The following is a 22093-nucleotide window of genomic DNA, read 5'->3' on the forward strand; positions in this document are numbered from 1 at the left end:
ATAAAGCATAAACAAAATCGGTCTTTTCTGGCCGTGATTTTGGGGATGTCACATAACTATAGTTACGAGTATGACCTCAGGATCCGACTAGCAATTGTGGCTCTTAAATGCCTTTGTCGAACTTAGACGTACCATTTTAGCTAAGTGATCGTATAATCCTCTGTTTTCAAGATATCAACTGGACAAACACATGGAACACAATCAATCTTATTGTCCAACAATTTGTTTCCCGATTTCCGATTTGTTTGACATAGAACTTAATCGAACACATCAATTTAGTTCTGATCGGGCCCGACACATAAGTCAAAAAAATCATCGAGGGGCCCAAGATATCGCTTTTAATCCTCCAATAACTAAAAGGAACAGATAAACTTCGACAATATATGCTTGTACTAACTATTCATTGAATCATACACAATAACATGTTTTATAACATCGAATTACCGATACGTTTTCATACTATCAATGTACAACCAACTCATAGTGAAAAACTCATATATATAGGTTTGAATAATTAAATAATTAAAAATAAAAAATAAAATCTCATCCAACTCTTTCTTTCTCTCTCTCTCTCTCTCTCTCTCTCTCTCTTCAGTAAAAAAAGAAAAGTCAAACCCCAAACCCACTTCTTATTCTTCTTCCCTAATACAAATATGATGAACCCAATTATTTTGCGAATGTAAAGACTTCATCTTCATCCATGTTTGCTATAACCCTATTTTTTCCCATTACTTCTCACTTGGTTTCTATTTGATGATTCTTACAATCCATACCACCAACAATATATCTACGAACTCACCACCACCACCACTACTTTATTACTCATACCACCATCAACATCGCGTTCTTCTTGTATGGATTCCGACCAGCTCCACCACATCTTCCAGATGTTCGACAAAAATGATGATTCCAGAATCATCAAATAGGATCTCAACGAGTCCTTAGAGAACATGGGGATATTCATGTCAGACCTATATCTGATTTAGATTATCGAAAACATCGATTAAAACCATGATGAATGCTTTAATCAACATCGATGGCTTCAAGCATATGAGTTTTGGAAAATCGATTGAGATTCACCTAAAAAAGAACCATGAAAAATGGATGTCGACACTTCCACTCAAACAATCTGAGGCAATTTCATATGTGTTCCAGGATATGGTTTCTAAGGGTGGTCGCCCTTTCTTCCTTTCGTTGAAATCGAAGTCCGATTTTGACTTTTTCAGTCAAAGATTTTTCTTCTGGCTGAGGACTCTTTTCATGTTGTTGTAAGAGACTTGATAGACGGGAATAAGTATCATCAGAGTGGGATGGATGTGCTGTTGTAACAACTTATTTTTGTGAAGAACTTGTTCTGCATTTATTTTTGTTAATTTTGTAAACATATTATTGAATTGAAGAAGTGAAGATCCAATTTTTGAGATGATTTTTTTGTTGGTGTGTGTGCGCGTGTGTGTAGAGAGAGAGAGACGTATTTTAATTTAGAGTTTTCCGTAATTGTTGGAAATAAAAGAAAATGAAAAAAACAAAATTAAAATGGCAAATTCGTCATTTAAAATATTTTCAAACAATTTTGGACAAGATCTGCAATAGAATTCTTATTTTGGATCACGGTGTTAGGACCAAAATCTTAATCGTTGACATGCCAGAGAGACCAAATTTACAATTTTGTCCTTGATGGCTTCTAAATTGCCAACATTTGTCACGACAACTACACAACATTTGTCGTGTTTAGTTTTTATTTTAAAAACTAGTTTGTTTAATTTCTAAAACACCGAAGCAATAATCGGATTATTTGTTTACAACAAATACCTACTAAATGAAAAAAACTGCTTTCTATTATACAACGCATTTTAAAATGTTTGCTTAAAATTAATTTAAAAAAAATGTAAACTAAGAAGTTATATTTATAATATTTTTTAAAAAAAGTTCAGATATATTTAAAAATACCCGACCCGAAATTAAATATTGCAATTCAGTTTAGGTATAATGTATAAGTTACAATGTTATATTTTTACCCGGTTAAACTTGTTAAAATAACGGAGATTAAATAAGTTGAAACTTATCGAATTCAAGTAGAAAGATTTAAATCGAGTGTCAAAGGACTAAACTTGTGGTGGATATAAGGGTAGGGACTAATTTTGTAATATACTATTCTTTAGAAAAAGCCCAAATTAACAATTAAAACCCTCAAAAAACCCTAACGTTGAGATGTTCTTAATCGAGAAATCTTTTCTCTCTCCTCGCCTATCTCTCCTCCGCCCCCCTCCTCATCCTCATATCTGGTCTACCTCGACGTCCAGTAATTGTAAGTTCAATCTCTTCTCTCTATCGTCTTCTTCAGCTCGTTACTCTTGTCCAAATTTGTTATTGTAACATAAATTGTGATTAGAAATACGTGTTTGTCTACAGTAGATGTATAATGTGATAGTAATCTGATGCATTGTTTGCTTCTAACCTAGTTATAACATGCTAAAGGAATTTTGTTAAAAGAATGCAGAGTTATTACATGCAATTAGGATGTCAGATAAACTGCGATTTAAATCATCATCGTTTGAGTTAGCCACTTTAAATCGATGAAATCGGACACTTTCTTCTCTTCATAGTTTTCTTTTGTTCTGCATTTTAATCGAGCTTAAATTGTTACACGAGCCCAAAATTGTAAAAAAAAAATGGTGAATAAAGCAGATAAACAAACATAAGTTGCTTTTTGGATTCTCAATAACTTGATATAATCGACTTTTATCAGTTCTCACTTCTAATCTGCTTAACCATTTCGTTAGTAAAAAAACTGAACTCTTCAATTGGTTTACTTATATTATGAATATGTGAAATTCTTACATTTTTGCTACTGCAAAACTAGACAGGTATTCTGAAAGAACCATCTAGAAGAAACTTTCCAGTTAAGTGGGCACATTCAACATCAACCATGGCAGCTGCAAACGTAAGCCTATTAACTCACACATTATCATCAACATATCAACTTTTACATATACTAAAACAAATTTGTGTCAATGGTTTTGTGTAAACAGGAAGAAAATATAGGGAGCCTTAAAGAACAAATAGCAAAAGTATTTGAAATCTCACTAAAAGTCACCATCCCTGAGGAGCCAGAGGTGGTGCCTTTAATTGCCGCCTGTGCCAAAAAAGAATTTGGTGATTACCAATGGTATATAAATATAACTACAGTATTTTTATAGCATCATCATCATTATCCTTTTTTGCATAATTTTCTTGTACTAATTTAGAAATTTCATTTGGTAATAATAGCAACAATGCGATGAGCTTATGGGCTAAAATAAAAGGCAAGGGTACTGAGTTTAAAGGTCCACAACCAGTTGGACAGGTAATATTGTTTTTTTTTTTAGTTTGCAAATATTAAATTAAACTATTCTTAGATACTTTTCCAACATTGTTAATATGATTTTTATTATATGTAGGCAATCATGCGAAATCTTCCAGCATCTGACATGATAGAATCATGCTCAATAGCTGGACCTGGTTTTGTAAATGTTAAATTATCAAAGCAATGGATAGCTAAGGTAAATTTCTGCTTGCATTCCATTTTTCAACCTATTATTAATATTGCGTACTTACTTTTACGGTTTTACCCCTGCAGAGCATTCAAAAGATGCTGAAAGATGGTATTGATACATGGGCACCAAAGCTTCCTGTGAAAAGGGCAATTGTGGACTTTTCATCTCCCAATATAGCAAAGGAAATGCATGTGGGACATTTAAGATCTACCATTATTGGAGACACTTTAGCCCGAATGCTTGAGTACTCTAAAGTTGATGTTCTTAGGAGAAATCATGTTGGTGATTGGGGCACTCAGGTATTTTCTTTTTTTGATTACATGTTTCACTTATCAAATCTTTTTTTGATTACAACAAAATGTGTAATCTAATCCCTTTTCTTTTCTTTTTTCTTTTACAGTTTGGAATGTTAATTGAGTTCCTATTTGAGAAGTTCCCTAGTGGGGAAGTTAATGATCAAGCGATTGGAGAGCTTGAGGTGAACAAATTTATTTACATATTCCTTTTTATATCATATTGATGAGTATTTTATCATTTGACTAAAAGTCAAACTCTTTTCTTGAACTTTGATTTTGATAGGTGTTTTACAAGGCATCAAAGCAGAGATTTGATAGTGATCCTGAGTTCAAAGAGAGAGCTCAGAAGGCAGTAGTCAGTCTTCAGGTAATTAACCATCTTTTTATCATATTTTGTATTTTTTGATATAAAATAATAATAAATTAAAAAAAAATAGGGTGGTGAGGAAAAATTCCGGAAAGCATGGGCACAAATCTGTGAGATAAGCCGAAAGGGTTATGAAAAAGTATATCAACGCCTTGGAGTCCACTTAGAAGAAAAGGTATTATTATTATTATTATTATTTTTTATTCTCTTGATATAAAATTCGTTATATTTATTTCCATAATTTTCAGGGTGAAAGCTTTTATAATCCCTACATTCCTGGGACTCTAGATTTATTGAGGGAAAAGGGATTGATTGAAGAAAGTGAAGGAGCTCAAGTGATCTTCATTGAAGGAAAAAAGATCCCTCTTATTGTTGTGAAAAGAGATGGAGGTTTCAACTATGCTTCAACAGATCTTGCAGCTTTGTGGTTAGTTTTTTTTTTTTTTTTTTTTTTTTTTGTCTTTGAGGGTATTTTCGTCTTTTTACACTTTTATAAAACACTCTCTTTTTCATATCTAGGTATCGGCTTAATGAGGAAAAAGCCGAATGGATTATATACGTGACCGATGTAGGCCAACGAGAGCACTTTGAAATGTTCTTCACTGTAAGTTAGTGTTATACGCCCTGTTAGTACTATACTACTACAGGGGTAAAATGGTCAATAAAATTTTTGTTTTTATTTTTTCAGGCTGCTAAACGTGCAGGGTGGCTACCAAATGATGAGAACAAATACCCGAAAACAAGTCATGTAGGATTTGGACTTGTTCTTGGTGATGATGGAAAGAGATTCAGAACTCGAAGCACTGAAGTGGTTAAGTTGGTTGATTTGCTTGATGAAGCTAAAACTCGGTGTAAAGCTGCACTTGTGGAACGAGGTATATGATGATGATGATGAGAGGGGTATTTTTGTAATTTTGGTCTTTTTGTTAAAATATCTTCTGTTATGACAGGCAAGGCTGCTGAGTGGACTGCTGAGGAGCTTGAACATACTGCTGAAGCAGTTGGATATGGTGCTGTTAAGTAAGGCTTTCTTTTTTGACTTAATGCAGAAATAATTGGTTAGTATAGAAGTTTTTACAAATTTGCCCTTGTTTATTTATTTGTGTTGTTGACAGGTATGCGGATTTGAAGAACAATAGATTGACTAATTACACCTTCAATTTTGATCAGATGCTTAATGATAAGGTGCTCTTTCTTTTTTAGTTAATAAACTTAATGCAAACATGGTTTGTTGATTGTTCGTGTAAGTTATAAATAAGGGTTTCATTTTTCCCTTCCATTGTGTCAGTTAAGATGTCATTTTGTTTAATATATTTTTTAAAATATTATTTAGGGTTAATCTCATAAAAGACCTTATATTTTGTGTTTTTCCTGGATTAAACCTCAATTTTATTTTTTTTCATGAAAAAGACCTTGCATTTTTTCATTTTTTCCGATTTTGCCCTTTTAGTCGGTTTTCTCTAAAAAGGGTTAATCTAAAAAAAGACCTTATATTTTGTGTTTTTTTCCGGATTAGACCTCAAATTTATTTTTTGACTGAAAAAGACATTGTAATTTTTTTTTTTTTTTTCCGATTTGTCCCTTTTAGTCATTTTTTTCCAAAAAAAATTGAAAATTTGAGCGTTTTTCGAGAAAAACTAAAAAAGTTGAGGGTTTATTTGGAAGCATTTAGAAGGTTGATGTTTTTTTTAGGAAAAAATACAAAGTTGAGGGCTTTTTCGGAAAAAATGAAAAAATACAAGGCCTTTTTCAGGCAAAAAATAAATTTGAGGTTTAATCTGAAAAAAACACAAAATATAAGGCCTTTTTTGACATAAAAAAGTTGCAAAATGTGAGAGGCTTTTCAGAAAAAAATAGTTGAGAGTTTATTTGGAAACATTTAGAAGGTTTTTTTTTTTGGAAAAAAAGACAAAGTCGAGGTTTTTTTCGGAAAAAATGAAAAAATATAAGGTCTTTTTCATGAAAAAAAAATAAAGTTTTTAATCTGGAAAAATACACAAAATATAAGGTCTTCTATGAGATTAACCTTAAATAATATTTAAAAACTTTTAGTAGTGTTATTTTTTCTTACTTGCTTACACTCTTTGATAAATAGGGAAATACTGCTGTCTATCTTTTATATGCACATGCTCGAATATGTTCAATTATTCGCAAATCTGGTAAAGACATCGAGGAATTAAAAAAGGTACAAGATTTTTATTTCCTTTTTTTTTTTTTTTTTTTTTTTTTAATAAAATTTTGAATTAAATATTTAATTATTCTTCAATGGTGACAGGCTGGACAATTAATATTGGAAAAAGATGAAGAACGCAAACTTGGATTACATCTGCTCCAGTTTGCTGAGGCATTCCTTCATCCTACTTTCATTTTTTTTCAATTTACTAAATCATTATATTATCAAAATTTGTTGTTATTAATTTATAATTTATATTTATAATAATAAATAAATGAATAAAAATACATTGCCTTTTCAGGTTGTGGAAGAAGCATGCACAAATCTGTTACCAAATGTGTTGTGTGAATATCTTTATGATTTATCCGAGAAGTTTACCAGTTTTTACTCTGAATGCCAGGTATGCTTTTTTTTTTTTTTTTTTTTTTTTTTTATAATAATAATAATAATAATAATAATAATATTTTTTTAATTGTATTTACATATTATATAAAAATTTTATGGCAGGTTGTTGGGTCAGCTGAGGAGACAAGCAGATTATTGTTGTGCGAGGCAACTGCTGTCGTTATGAGGAAATGTTTCCATCTTTTGGGGATTACACCTGTCTACAAAATCTGATCTCTAATTTTACAATTTGGACCCTCAAGAATTCCGTTGAAGCTCAATACACCCTTGAGAGTTGTAAACATTTATATGGGTAGTCATTTTTCTGATTTTGGAGTCGGGTTTTGGATCTTTTCCTATGGTTATTAGATTATGATTGTAACACAAGTTTATGATGTAAAGACCAAAATCATTTGTTAAACTAAAAAAATATTGTTTTCCAATGTATTAGTCACTTTTATTTTGAGTATTTATTTATTTATATATGTCGTATCTAGGCAGAAAGATGATTTATTGCCAATTCGTATCATAACCATAGTATAGTGAATACATGTATAAAGTATGTACCATTTATTTATTTGTTTCCATACATTTGTGATGATGGCTGATGCAAAAAAAAAAAATTCTCATCAGATTTTTAAAAGCAAGGACTAAATTTAAAAAATAACAACTTACATATCTACATTTTTCATATTAAAATTGTGTATTGTCTTCCATAATGTCATCCAAATACAAAATAAGAGTATATAAGTGATTCTACTCGGTTTATTGATGAGTTGTTTATTTTCTTGTGTTTAAGCTTTCTTGATAGGGAAGAGGTTCACCATAAACGTAAGATGTCTTATGTTATATTATTAATTAACGAGGAAATTCTGAAAATGCTCCCAGGTTGATTATATTTTAAAGGGTAAATGCAGGATAAAACAATCTATTTTCATTGATTTTATTATAGTATCAAAGATCATAGATTTTCCTTTAATTAAATTTTCAGCTTTAGATGACACGCCAGGGGCGGTCCTAGCTAGGTGCCGGTGTGGCACCGAGACACCTAGCTTCCGCGCACGTAGTAGAAAAAATTTCGGTTTTTTAAAATTTTTACCTTTTGTATCACTACGTAAAAAAATCGTGCAACTACTAAAATTTTTTTGTGCAACTACGTAAAAAAAAATGTCACAGGAATTACTAAATGAAAAAAAAAATGAGTCTAATGTTTTAATCAATTATTGTTTAATAGCCCAATTGCCCAAAGGCCAAAATAAAACACTAATTAGATAAATTAGCAATTGGGTTAATTGCTTGTAAAAAAATAGCCCAATCCTAATTAATTGAATAATGTATTATCGGTACAAGGAAAAAAATAAAAATAAACGATCGACTACTCGACTTCTGATTTCCAAACTTCGATCCTTCATCCTTGGCTCTTGTTGACAGTCGTGACCTCATGTTCGCACAATCCTTCATCGATTTCATTGTTGGATAATTGGATTGATCAAAAATTCAACATTCAAGTATTCAACAATCGCTAATCGGGTGAAGCAAGTAACAAAATCGACTTCTGATTTCCAAACTTCGATCCTTCATCTTTGGCTCCTGTCGACAGTCGTGACCTCATGTTCACACAATCCTTCATGGATTTCACTGTTGGATAATTGGATTGATCAACAATTCAACATTCAAGTATTCAACAATCGTCAATCGGGTGAAGCAAGTAACAAAATCAACTTCCTTTAATTTCTACTTTTTTGGTTAACAAAATCGACTTCAAAGCCGTACAATGAAGCAAGTAAGTTTTACCAATTCCTTCAGGTATCTGAAATTGATATGTTTATTTAAAGTTATTGATTGATTTGGGTGAAATTGATTTGTTTTATTGAAGTTATATTGTTTGTTTAGGTTATATTGCTATGTTTTTTTTATTGAATTCATTGTTTAATTAGATGAATTTGCTATGTTTTATTGAATTTATTGTTTAATTAGGTGAAAGCAAATTGGTTTATTGAAGTCATTGTTTGATTAAGTGTAATTGTTATGTTTTTATAGGTTAAACTAAGTGTCTTTTTTACCAAAAGACAAAGACCTAATGAAAGTGATGAAGAATGGTCCCAAATACCAATCACCAATCAATCGATCCCTTCCGTTCCTAATTCTAGTGCAACTCCACAAACACCAACCACCAATCAACCAATCCCTTCGGTTTCTAATGCAACTCCACAAACACCATGCTCTAACCAACCTAATGATGATGTGGACTTGAAAGATCTTCCAAAGGACCCGACGGATAGACCAAAGATTACAAGTTACAAATCAAACATAAGAGATAAAGTAAGAAGAGCGTATTTGCTTCAATGACCTTGTCAAGTAAGGGCACATAAGTTTCCCAAAAAAATAGGTGATAGATTTAGAAGATTCGTTCATTCATGGTTTGATGACTTTGATCGGTTAGAATATAGTGTGAAAAAGAATAGTGCATATTGTTTATATTGTTGTGTATGGAGACCTCATGGGACAAAAAGGAGGGAGAGATGCATTTGTTTCCCAAGGTTTTGATACTTGGAATAAAAAAGATGCATTTCGGACTCATGTGGGTGGTGTTGATAGTTTTCACAACAAAGCAAAAGAAAAGTGTGAGTTTTTGATGAGGGAAAAACAAGCTATTAATGTAGTCTTGAGGAGTCAAACCGAAGCGGAGGACCACAAATATAAAGCTCGATTACGTGTTTCTATTACTGTTGTTACACTTTTATTGAAAATTGGTTTACCGTTTCGTGGTCATGACGAGTCGGTTAACTAAAAAAATAAAGGGCTTTACATTAAAGTGTTAAAAGCCATTTGAGAGACCAATGAATATATTTTCAACAATACTTTCGAAAATGCTCCTAAAAACAATCAACTAATTTCCCCTAAAATTCAAAAAGAACTTGTGCAATGTTTTGCACAAGAAGTACTTTTGAGTATTCGTGAAGAGATTGGTCAAGATGTCTTTGGTTTACTAGTTGATGAATCTAGTGATGTTTCAAAAAAGGAACAAATGACTATTGTTTTGCGTTATGTCGATACTCTTGGCTTTGTGAAAGAAAGATTCATAGGACTAGTGCACGTGAAGGATACATCCTCTTGACACTAAAAAACGCCATAAATGAAGTACTTATGAGTAATAAGTTGAGTTTTAGTCAGGTAATTTATTCTTTACTTTTTTGTTATTTCAATTTAAATTTAACATATATTAATTGTTTTAAATATTAATAGATAAGAGGACAAGGTTACGATGAGGCAAACAATATGCGAGGGGAATTCAATAGTTTGAAAGCTTTGATATTACAAGAAAATGACACACCTTTTTATATACATTGCTTTGCACACCAACTTCAATTAGTAGTTGTGACTCTAGCAAAGAAGCATGATGGTGTTAATGACTTTTTTGAGCAAATTTCGTTGGTGGTTAATGTTGTTTGTGCCTCGTGTAAAAGAAAAGACTTACTACGAGAACAAGCAAGAGAAAGGGTGCAAAAAGGCTTGTGTAGTGGTGAACTTGAAACCGAAAGAGGGTTAAATCAAGAGACTACACTTGTTCGAGCGGGAGAAACAAGATGGGGTTCACATTTCAACACACTCACAAGTTTGATGAAGTTGTTTGCAGATGTTCTTGTAGTTTTATATTTTGTGAAGGAGGAGGGAGGGTCATTGACAAACTATCAACAAACATCCAAAATCTTAGCATATTTTAAATCATATGAGTTCGTGTTTTACTTACATATGATGTATGACATTTTACGCCTCACGGGTACATTGTCAAAGCAACTTCAAAGAAAAGATCTAGACATTCTAGAAGCGGCTTCGATGGTTAAAGGGATAATGGAGGCATTGCAATCTTTTAGAAACACAGGGTTTGCTAGCATTTTGCCAAAAGTATCCTCTTTTTGTCAAACACATAAAATTAATACTTTAGATATGGAAGAGTTGTATATTGGTTCGAGAAATCATAAGTCTATAAAGACTAATAAGTTTCATTTTTGAGGTTGAAATCTTCAACACGGTTATGAAACTTGTAGAATATCGGGATCGATTTAGTGAAACAAGCACCCAATTACTAGAATACATGGGTGCTTTGAGCCCATGTGATTCATTTCCACAATTTGACAAATCAAAGTTGTTGAAGTTGGGTATGCTATATAAGTATGACTTTGATGATTCGGATATGATAGACCTTGAAGGACAACTTGAGATAGTTTATCACTCTTGCATCAAAGATAAGCGCTTCACTAGTTTGAAAGAAATTTCCAACCTTTCTCGTTGATGGTTAGTACGGGGAAGCATCAGTCTTATCCTATTGTTTACAAGCTTTTAAAGTTGGCTTTGATATTACCCGTAACGACCGCAAGTGTAGAAAGATGTTTTTCAAAGATGAAGCTCTTGAAGACCGACTTACATAACAAATTTGGCGATGACTTTTTGAACGACGCATTGCTTTGTAATGTAGAACCGAAACACTTGCAAAAGTTGAGAATGAAAAAGTAATAGAGCGGTTTCAAAAGATGTCTGCACGAAGAGGACAAATTTAAATTGTAATAGATCGTTGTTATATTATGTTTAACCAGTAAAAAAATTTATATTAGACGTTTCATATTATGTTTGACCGATTTTATTTATTTATTTATTTTTTATGTTTTATATTATGTTTGATCGGAAAAAATTGAGCAGCCCTACTACTAATTCCTACGTCCGCCCCTGTGACACGCTACAACCCCATAAAACTTCCTTGGATTTTTACTTTATTAATTATGTTTTTAAAATTTTAAGAGAAATTAAATTACCTCCTACCTTTTATGCCTACAATTATTCTTACCCACTAAAATTATGACAAATCACAATTTAATTTAATTTTATTTGATATATTCCTAATATAGTCTTAATGGGTTAATTAAAAAAATATGGAATGATGACACTTGTTATAATTTTATTAGGTAAGAACATTTGTAGACATAAAAAGTAGGAAGTAGATTAATTTCTCAAATTTTAAATAAAATTTTAATAGATCAATATGAGATTCCAACTGCATCCCATGATTTTAGCTCTTAATTAACATGTGTTAATATTTTTGTGTTCTTTATCAAGATCTCACCAAATCATGTTCCTATCTTCTTTCATTCTCTCTCGCACAAATCTTTCGTCTTCTCTATCTCTATCTATGATTTCTGAAATTTCGGTTTGATGTTATTACAAACTTTTGTGTTCCTTAGCTTCATTTATGATTTCGATGATTGTGTGTGTGGTAAAATCATGTTTAGAGATGTTCTTATTTGATTTATGGATGAATTTTAATAGGTTATATATGGTTTGGACATGGTGCATCTTCATCTTCTTTACTCAAATTATGGTTCTTTAGGGTTTAGGGTGCATTTTCATTATTCTCCAGGGTGTATAAATGTATATCCTCAATCATCGACTTTGGTTTGTTGATTTAGTCAATGTTTTAAAACCCGGGTCGACCCGGCCGGTTGAACCGGTTGGATCGTGACCCGGTGTAAAATGCGGGTCAATTGAGACCGGTTTTTTGTAAAAATACGAATCGGATCGAACCGGCCGGGTTTCCCCTAAACCGCGGTTCGACCGCTTATGTCGAACCGGTTAAAACCGGATTGACCCGTTTTAATAGGGTTTGGATAGTTGGATACAAGTATCGAACGTCAAAACAACGAGTCGTTTGCGATTTCTTTAATGTTTTTCAATGTTTAAACTTTGTGGATATCAAATTATTGATTTTATATGTTTATGGATTATGCATGCAAATAAAAATATATAAAAATAGAAAAAGATCATAAACCGGGTTGACCCGGCGGTTCAACCGGTTGAACCGGTTGACCCGTGAACCGGTCATCACACCGGGTCAACTAAAAACCCGGATTTTAAAACATTGGATTTAGTTCTTCGACGGATTTTGTTGACTATAGTAACGAATTCTCTACTTGGTTCTTGAACATATATTATTTTTTTTATTTAAATAAAGAAATAAATTTGGTTTTTTACATTAATCGTATTTTAGAAGTTTGGTTTATGCTTTTTAGGAGAGAACTCTTTTGATTTTGATGATGTGTTATCTTTAGAATTTTGTTTTAACAATTGGTATAATATGTTATGATTTAGGCAGTGCCTTCAAGATGAAATGTCAAGGAGAAGTGTTGTTAATGGTTTATTACATAAGATTGTAACTTCTTTTTCTTGTGGTAAGATATATATGATAGTAAGAAGCCACAAGGATTAATATTCACGAACAAAAAGTATTCATAAAATATTTTTATTCAATAATTTTGGATGTTCTTTGCTATACATGATCATAGAAGGAAAAAGGGAAACTCCACATAAAATATAATTGAAGTTGTTCCAAACTTTGAAGATCAAGGTGAATTCTTCTCGTTTGCCATTAGCCCTTTGTTTCATACATTTATCCTTTTTTCTATTTAGACAAAATTGTAAGAATGGTCCCTGTAGGTGGAAATTGTGATTTTGGACCAAAAAGCTTTGGAATAGCCCCCACCGTCCTATGGTTTTCATTTTCTTGTCACTTTGGTATAGTTTACTTTAAAATTTTATATAATGACGATTTTGCATTTGGTTTTTGTTTTTTCTTAATTTATTCAATTACTCTAATAATTAAAAAAATAAATATAAAGAAAATACCTCTCTCTCTCTCTCTCTCTCTCTCTCTCTCTCCCCAATTAACAATAACACCTCTGTTTGTTGTTTGTTACTGTCACACCCTCGAACCAGACGACGGAAGCGTCTGAGGGCTCGCGTAACTTAAATTGAATATCATCACAATGAATATACATAAATCATAACACAAACATCACCATGCATCAATATATTACAACTGGAATTGTTCACATCAAGTATATTGTTTTAACATTACAAATCCATACATAAATTGTTTGATAGTTTTCATAAGCAAAACACCCTAACATACTTGGTACTTATTCCTCGGCTTACCTGTTACCTGAGAATACAAGTTATTTTGAAAAACGGTCAACATATGGAATGTTGGTGAGTTCATAAGTATGTTGTGGTAAAATGATTTGTGTAGTTTGTAAAACCCAAAAAATATGATATTTCTGAAAAGACCATTTTAAAAAAAAAAGTGTGAAGATCCGTACATATATGCATGATGATTTCAAAAAGACATGTATAATTGAAGAGCTTAGTATTAAACGTACAAGTGAAAATGTTGAACTTCCCTGGAAAACCCGATCTTTTCCAAAAACATAAAATACAGTGATTTCTCAAATTGTTATACCGCCACAATGAATGATTTTGATTACTCTTCCTTGATTACTCGGGTGGTGTTGGATTAATTAAGGTTTGTGAGTTGTTATAACCATGTATGATAATGACTAGTTATAACTACAAACTACGAACGATCCTTAGAGGTGTCACCCATTATTACTCACTTAAATCCAAACAACCTTGATTACTTTTGATTAACAGCCTGAATCTGTTTACTTTGATTACTCATAAACCTAGCAAACGAGGAAAAGAGGAGTACAATTCCTTCTACTTCCGTGAGTTTACTTTAGGACATCAGGGATGCGAAAGACTCGTTGGCCCATCTCGCATTTGATTACTTTGACCTTACTGGCAATACTATTGGATCACTAGGGCCCAATAGTACTTGAGAACCATTGAAGGTCCCTTTATATAGGATTGGGTCATAGAAGGCCCAATAACATATAAGGGCCCAAAGATCATGTTAATGGATTTGCAAGGTCAAACAAGCATGATTTGAGACTTTCAAGCCCAAGTGTCGAATGTTTACTTGTCTTAGGTATCACATATCTACTGGAGAGTTCGACTTAGTGATTGTTGTTTTGTATCGACTCGAGACCGATCGATTTGTTTATAACGATATTTGGAGTTATACGTGTATTTGTCTTTCAATTTTTGTAAACCGTAGATTAGTATTTTTGACTCAATATTCTATAAATAAAATAATTGGGTTGAAAATAGTGGTTTGACCTTTTCAGCCCCTTTCTTTTGTAAAATAACAAATGTAGCCCTTAATATAAAAGAAAAGTCATTTTAGGTCCTTAAAACATTTTCTTGACACTTTTGCATCATAGATTTATTGAAATGATATTTTTAACTCGAAATTTATTTTGTTATCAATTTCAGCCCTTCCAGAATGATATCTTCCGGTTAAAGCCCAATTTTTTGCAATTTTTACACTTTTAGCCCAAAATCCAAAAACTTTACATTTTTTATTCTTTTTGGAAATAAAAAAAGCATTTTCAATCCTTGAATTAGTTTTGTTACACTTTTTATCCCATGTTTTGAAGAAATTATCATTTCAGCCCCTTTAAATGTCATTTTTTGCAATTTTGGGCTTATTGGGTCGAAAAGACCAAAATTAGCCCATTAAGCTAAAGATTTACATTTCAAGTCCTTTGAAAATTTTAATATTCAGAAAAACAATTATTTTAACTATTTTGACTCTTTAACCCTTATGAAACCGTGATTTGGCAACCTTTAACCCAAATTTTGTATTTTTTACAATTTAAGCCTAAGAATGGGCTTTATGTTGAAGTATGTTTATCACAATCTTATAAGTTATTATTCTTGACTTGTTGGATGCAAAATAAATTAGATCATGTTTTATTTCTTTCTTATGTCATAGATCTCGTGATATCACCCCTTTTTGGTTACATTTTCATCACAAAAACACATAAAATCATACATACATGCATAAAATCATACATAACACACACATACACATAGATCTACACATTTTGCTTGTATTATCCCCCATAAAACTTATGAAAACTGAAAAGAGAGGGGTATGAAGCTCAACTTGAGTTGTAGGTTCGGTTTTTAAAGAGAGAAATGAAGAAGATTTGATCCTACCAAGCCTTCTTGGAAGATCTCGAACTTAGAGGCTTCTAAGATGGTGATCATGAGTTTGAATAGATTAGGAAGAGGTTTTTGATGAAATGAAGTTGTTAGATCATAGATTAAACATCAACTTACCTTAGATGATGAATTTTGTGGAAAATCCTCCTTGAAAAGCTCTTAAGTCTCGAAAGTTTTGAAGGAGAAGTGAGAAGATGTTCTTGAAGACTTAGAGAGAGTTTTAAGTGTTTTGTGCGTGTGTGTTTTCCCTTGCTCTCGGCCGAGGATAGATAAGAGAGAGAAGAGAGAGTGTTGAAGTGATGTGTGCATGGGAACATGAGTTATTGCATGGAGATCCAAGAGGTAATAAAGAGGTGGCAAATGAAAGTCAACTCTCTTCCATGTTGGGTTGTTGGGCCGAGAAGAGGATAAAGGAAAGGAAGAATATTGGGCTTCTTGTGTTTAAGCCCATATTATGACTTAATTATATAATTTTTGGCCCAAATAAATCAAGGAATGATTTTTATGACCCATTAGGGTTATATAAATTTGTTGTGACCCAATAAGGTCCATTAGGGTATTTTATTTCATTCTAGGCCCAATATGGCCCAAAATGTTAAAACAAATGAAAGTGGGTCCAAATTAGAGCCCATATAAGAGGTCTAAGCCCAAAGTAGTCAAATTGGAAGTTTATTGGTCCATTAGGTCCAATAAGGAAATCCTAGTCCAAAATGGACTTAAACCGAGATTTTTAGGGTTTCCAATCCTTTGCTGATTATTTGATGTGCTTGTATGAAGTGTTTGATGGAACTTTTGTTGTTATTGAATAGGCATCATACATGCTTTCACATTGTTGGTTCACATTTGTTATCATTGTTTAATGTTTACAAGGCATCAAAATTCATAGTTGTGACAGTTACTGTCCCAGAAAATCAAGAATAAACCCAAAAAACTTTATATTGTTTCTAATATTTATAAACGTCATTTAAAAAATGAATACCATCCACAATTACAAATCTCATACATAAAAAATACCATTAATGAGCTCATATAAGTCAATAAAAATACAGTTACAAAAAATATCTACATACATGTTTATCTTCAAAATCAATAGTAATAATGAGCTCATATCTTCAATAAAACATACATCACCGCCTATCAGAAACCACCACCACTAGCCACACTTTACGACAACTACCGTAAACCATCACCACCAGCTCAACACCGCCACCAACATCAATTTTCTGGCAACAACCGTCGTAACCACCACCTCATTAATGTTTCTGAAAGCCTCCTTCACTGTAAAAAACCCTATCGCCGCCGCCCTTTATCTTTGAACGAAGAAAGGGCCCTTTACTGTCATACCCCAAAACCGAGAACGGCGGAAACGTTCTGGGGCGGAGGACGTCATGTATAGTATCACAACACAGTAATAGTAAATAAGTAAACAAACATCATCCGTTGCATTAAATATATAATTTTAATACATGTGTGTTCTTTGTAATGTAATAGACACCAAAAATGAATGATCAAAATAAAAGACGAGTCTTGTCTGTGCTCCGTCTTCTCAAAAACCTGTCACCGGTACCTGTCTACTGATGACCTGAGAATACAAGTTATTTTGAAAACATAGATCAACATTTAAACTGGTGAAATCATAAGTATTTTAGTGTTGTTGATTTATAAAATTGTAAGGAAAGACTTGTAAATGTTTGATGAAAAAGTTCGTATAAGTGTGAAAACCCTAGGAAATCCTATATTTCCTACTAGTATAAAATGTAGCCTTCTACCAAGACCTGATAGTTTTGGAGCTTTGTTTCTCCGCATGAATGAAGGTTTTTCCTCATGTAACTATTATTATCAAAATATAGTCTACCTCATCGTTTATGTGAATGTGTCACAAAATAAAAGTAAAAGGGAAAATTATATAATCATTGAAATATTATCCTTTGGTACTAGGATAAACACGGAAGAGTAACTCGCCGAATTGTATTAACCGTAGACATCCGTCAATGTGCATTTTCCTTCTGTAGCTAACAGTTGGGTGTAGAATGGTTAGTCCTGTACGTATATAATAGTATCTATTCATATAGTATGTTATAGTATCTCATCATATAGTATGTAATAGTATCTCTTCATATAGTATGTAATAGTATCTCTTCATATAGTATGTAATACATTTGTATAGACTCATGAATGAACTGACTCTTGTATGTTCCATTTGTACTAGGAATAGTAAGTAGTATTTTCCAAACTATACCTATTATAGTTTGCTAGTAATGTAGTTTGAAGTGTCCATGTATGTTTATACACCTTTGCTATACAAGGTGTTGGAGCTGAAGTCACAACCATCATATCAAATACTTATATATATACTTACTACATAAGTATATAGATATGGTATTTAAGAATACATAAGTGGAAAAGAGGTTTTAGTAATACATTTAAAAGGTTTGAAACAATAAATAATCATGACTTGATGTCAGTTTATAAAACGATTTAAAAGCAGTTTGTCTGATAAAACGGTTTGAAAGTATAGTAAATCCATCTGTTTGATAGTTATTAATCACATGTGATTGATATAATAACTATGATATTCAACTTGTATTCCCCCATAAAAGCATTTAAAAGCATGCAAAAGCATTTAAAAGGTTGTTTAAGGGGTATGAACTCACCTGAAATGAGTGATGCGATAGTAGGATCGGTAAACGATGCTAAGTGTCAAGTGAGGACTTGAACACACACAATGATCCTTGTTAACATATATTAAAACATATATGTATCTAATTAGTCATTTAACAACTAATTAACCAAGTTAAAACACCATAGGACATGGAAACACTTTGATTCAAGTGTTATAGGTACCAAAGGGTTGCATCTAAAGGTTGTATGGCATGGCCTTGGAGTTTATGGCCCAAGGACCACTCCTTGTGGAGTTTACGGCCCATGGTCATTTCCCCATGCGTTTATGGCCATAAACTGATGGTACTAAGTTCCATATGGTGTTTTGAGGTCGTATAAGTCAAGATTGAGCATCCATTGATCAAGTCCAAGCCTTAGGAAGCATTAGGGGCACAATATCACCACTTTGTAGAGTTTACGGCCTAAGGACCATTTCCTTATGTGTTTATATCCATAAACTCTTATGGGGGACATGGTTTCTTTGTTGTTTAAGGTCCTAAACACTTCAAGGAAGGATCAAGACTAGCATCCAAGGCTTAGGAAGGGACTAGGGTTCATTTAACTCCATTTAGAGGAGTTTACGGCCCAAGAACATCCCTTGGCCGTAAACTCAATTGATCATGTGTTTCTTGATGTTTTATAAGTGTAAACAAGTTCATTCTAAGCACACAAGAAGCCAGGGCAAGTGTACTTACAAGATAGAATCTTGATTGGGTGTTTAAGGTCCAAGAACAATAGTGTGTGTTCTTGGTGTTTTGAAGAACACCTGAAGATCTAAGTGAAAATCAATAATAAATGGATGAAATGATGTATAACAACTAGATGTTAGGTTATAAAAACAAATAAAGTTAAGAAACACTTACGTTTTTGGAAGATTAGGTGAAGAACAAGATGCTACTTGAGAGAGAATGGTAAGTGTTCTTTAGTGTGGAAGTTGGGAAATGAAAGAAATGGGGAGTAAAATCATGCCTATGGCATGAGTTTGCGGCCAAAAGAGAGTTCACAACCCAAACCCTCCTTGTTTGTCCGTGAACACCAATCCAAGGTGTTTATTGTTCCTTTGCTATCCCGATATTCTAGAAATCACTTCCTTTTATCCGTTCGTTTCATGAATAATTAATAAAAATACTCAAACGGACTTTAAACCGGATAAAATTTAGCAGAAAAGTATTTAACTTTGGACTGTAGGGTTTGTACGAATGAAAATTTCGGGTTGTCACATTTACGCAGGAACGCCTTAGGTTTATTACTCTCAAATTTAATCTTAAAGTCACCTTTCGTCTTTGAAAGAAGTCGAGTTCAATATTTTTGCCACTACCATTAGAAACTGTAACATTTGCCACCATTAGAAACCCTAACCCTCAGTGTTGTTTGGGAGGGAGGATGGCGGATCAATAGAATCGTCAACATTCTAGATCTGGCGCCGCTACAAACCCTAGCAACTCGAAACCACCACCGCTCCGATCTACAACTCAATGATGACGATGGTTGAGCCAGTGCATGCCAAAGCTTCATATTTATAGATCTGAAGTTGGCGGCGACCCTAGGGTTTGTTGTGATTTGGTGATCTCGAGCTTTATCTTAGTCGAGTGATGGTGAGGAGTCCCTAAGGAGGAGAGAAAGACGATGGTGGTGGATCTGAATGCTGGTTGTGAAAGAGATGGTGGCGGTTTCAGATTAAATATTCTCTATAGGGGGACATAAATTAAGATGTAGAGAAACCGAATAGTGGTGGCTGTGGAGATGGAGGTCCGATGATAATTTTAATGGTGCAACGGGGTCACGAAACTGATAGTTGGTGGAAAGCAACGATTGTAGATCTAGGGTTTTATGAGAGGATATGGATAAGAGCTTATAGAGGGGGGGGGGGGGGGAGAGAAAAAGAAAGAGAGAGAGAGAGAGAGAGATTTTTTGTTTTATTTTTCTTTTAATTATAAAGTATATAAATAAATAAAAGAACTGAAAAAGCAAAAAACAAGGGTAAAAATGGTCATTACAAAAAAGTTTAAAGTAAATTAGATAAAAGTGGCAAGAAAATGAAAACCTTTTGGACCATGAGTGTTAGTTCAAACCTTTTTGACCCAAAGTAACAATTTCCACCTAACCACATTGACCATTCTTGTAATTTTGTCTTCTATTTATTAGGGAAAAGACTATTTTTTTAAAAAGAAATAGCAATGTACTTTGAAAGTACGTTAATACCATAACATTTATGTATTTTTATTTCAACTAGAGCCATATCTATAAAAGGTTATTGTAAACTTTATTTTTTCAAGGGTAATTTATGTATTTTTTTCCTATTTTTATTTACCTGGTATGATTTTTGAGCGTCAAATAGCAACAAACTTTCATTATTGACTTCAAAACATGATGTATTGAATTCTCTTTAAACTACTATGCATATCCATATACAGGTCAAAATAACTTCACATTGCATCATATTATAATAAAACTAAGCGAATACATGCATGTTGCGCATAATATAATAATATATTTAGAATTTTTAAGAATATATGGTTTTTAAATATATCAATGACGTTGTTGCTAGCTCTTATATAATAAATCTTATAGTAAATTGGTTTAAACATTATTTGTTTTAAATTATATAATAATGTAGAAATCTTTTAAAATTATGTAATCACAATTGTCTTAATGGCCTCTACCCGCAGTTAGTAATGAATAAAATAAAATATAATATATGGTTTAATGATATTTATAGTTGTTATGATTAATTAATTTTAAAAAATTTATTTGCATAAGATTTTAATTTCTATCATTATAATTATTTAAAATATGAAATATTTTTTTTTTGTTTTTAAATGTAACAATATAATTATTGTATATAAATGTTACTTTTAACTATTGTTGTTGTAAGTTATTTACAATAATGCATTTGGAAATTCTTAATTATTTTAATTTGGCTTCAGAAATTTAACTTTTTAAAAATTTATTTGATAAATATTGTTAATTTCTTTTATTGTAATTATTTAAAACAACAATGTTTTTATTTTTAAAGATAACATTATAATTTTTTATATAATATTACTTTTAACTATTCTTATTTTAAGTTATTTTTAAGCTACTTATTCGAAAATTCTTAAAGATTATAAAAACAGTTTCATGGTTTTTTTTTCTTTGTTTTTTTTGTTTTTTTTTGTTGTTGTTATTTTTAATTTAGAATTACAATTTAGGTTTTAACACTAAAATTTATAAGTTTTAACTATTTATAAAATAATCTCTTGATTTTTTTCAAGTTTAACTAAAATTTTGATTTAAATTAACTGTTTAATATTATATTAAAATTGATAAATTAACTATTTTGCATAAAATCATAAATTATATAAAAGTTGTGATTTTTAAATGATAATTGCTTAAATACAACAACATATCTATACCAATAAGTTAACTATAATATGTTAAAAAGTTAAATTCATAGTTTTATAAATAGAAGTAAAATATGATTATTTAATATTGTAGTTTACTTCATTTATGATTAGAATTTAGTTTTTACTTTAATTTAACATTATCAACCAATTTATAATAATTACTAGAAATAAATTAAAAAATAATGGATGTTTCAAATGCATGTGATGCAAATAAAAATACCTCTTTTATAAGTATATTGGTCAAATGCCCGCGCGTTGCGCAGAAACACCTATATAGTTGAAGTCTTTAGAAATATATGTTTTTTTATTTTTTATTTATTTATTTATTTATTAAATATAACAATAACATTGTTAAAATTGATATAATAGTTTGTATATTAAATTGATATAAT

At 31.8% G+C, this 22093-nt stretch overlaps 2 protein-coding genes across 3 annotated transcripts; both read left to right on the top strand.

The window, feature by feature from the left end:
• Positions 1-2189: 2189 nt before the first annotated feature.
• On the top strand, positions 2190-7222 carry LOC144996962 (arginine--tRNA ligase, chloroplastic/mitochondrial-like). 2 transcript variants are annotated; one of them, XM_078956771.1, is made up of 18 exons: positions 2190-2308; positions 2868-2944; positions 3033-3169; positions 3271-3346; positions 3441-3542; positions 3620-3835; positions 3937-4014; positions 4116-4199; positions 4270-4374; positions 4448-4626; positions 4719-4803; positions 4888-5074; positions 5150-5219; positions 5315-5384; positions 6295-6384; positions 6475-6543; positions 6674-6772; positions 6880-7222. In XM_078956771.1, exons 1-18 carry the CDS (start codon positions 2212-2214, stop codon positions 6988-6990), a joined length of 1932 nt encoding a protein of 643 aa, XP_078812897.1. In that variant the 5' UTR covers positions 2190-2211; the 3' UTR covers positions 6991-7222. The 2 variants fall into 2 exon arrangements, with proteins under 2 accessions (XP_078812897.1, XP_078812898.1); XM_078956772.1 differs by having other exon boundaries at positions 2205-2308; positions 2864-2944.
• A 2034-nt stretch (positions 7223-9256) lies between these two features.
• On the top strand, positions 9257-11050 carry LOC145045709 (uncharacterized). Its single transcript, XM_078994027.1, has 4 exons — positions 9257-9509; positions 9779-9930; positions 10003-10662; positions 10772-11050. Exons 1-4 carry the CDS (start codon positions 9257-9259, stop codon positions 11048-11050), a joined length of 1344 nt encoding a protein of 447 aa, XP_078850153.1.
• Positions 11051-22093: the final 11043 nt, after the last annotated feature.

This window comes from Lactuca saligna, chromosome 5 (assembly GCF_052625555.1).
Source record: "Lactuca saligna cultivar CGN05327 chromosome 5, ASM5262555v1, whole genome shotgun sequence".
Taxonomy (NCBI): domain Eukaryota; kingdom Viridiplantae; phylum Streptophyta; class Magnoliopsida; order Asterales; family Asteraceae; genus Lactuca; species Lactuca saligna.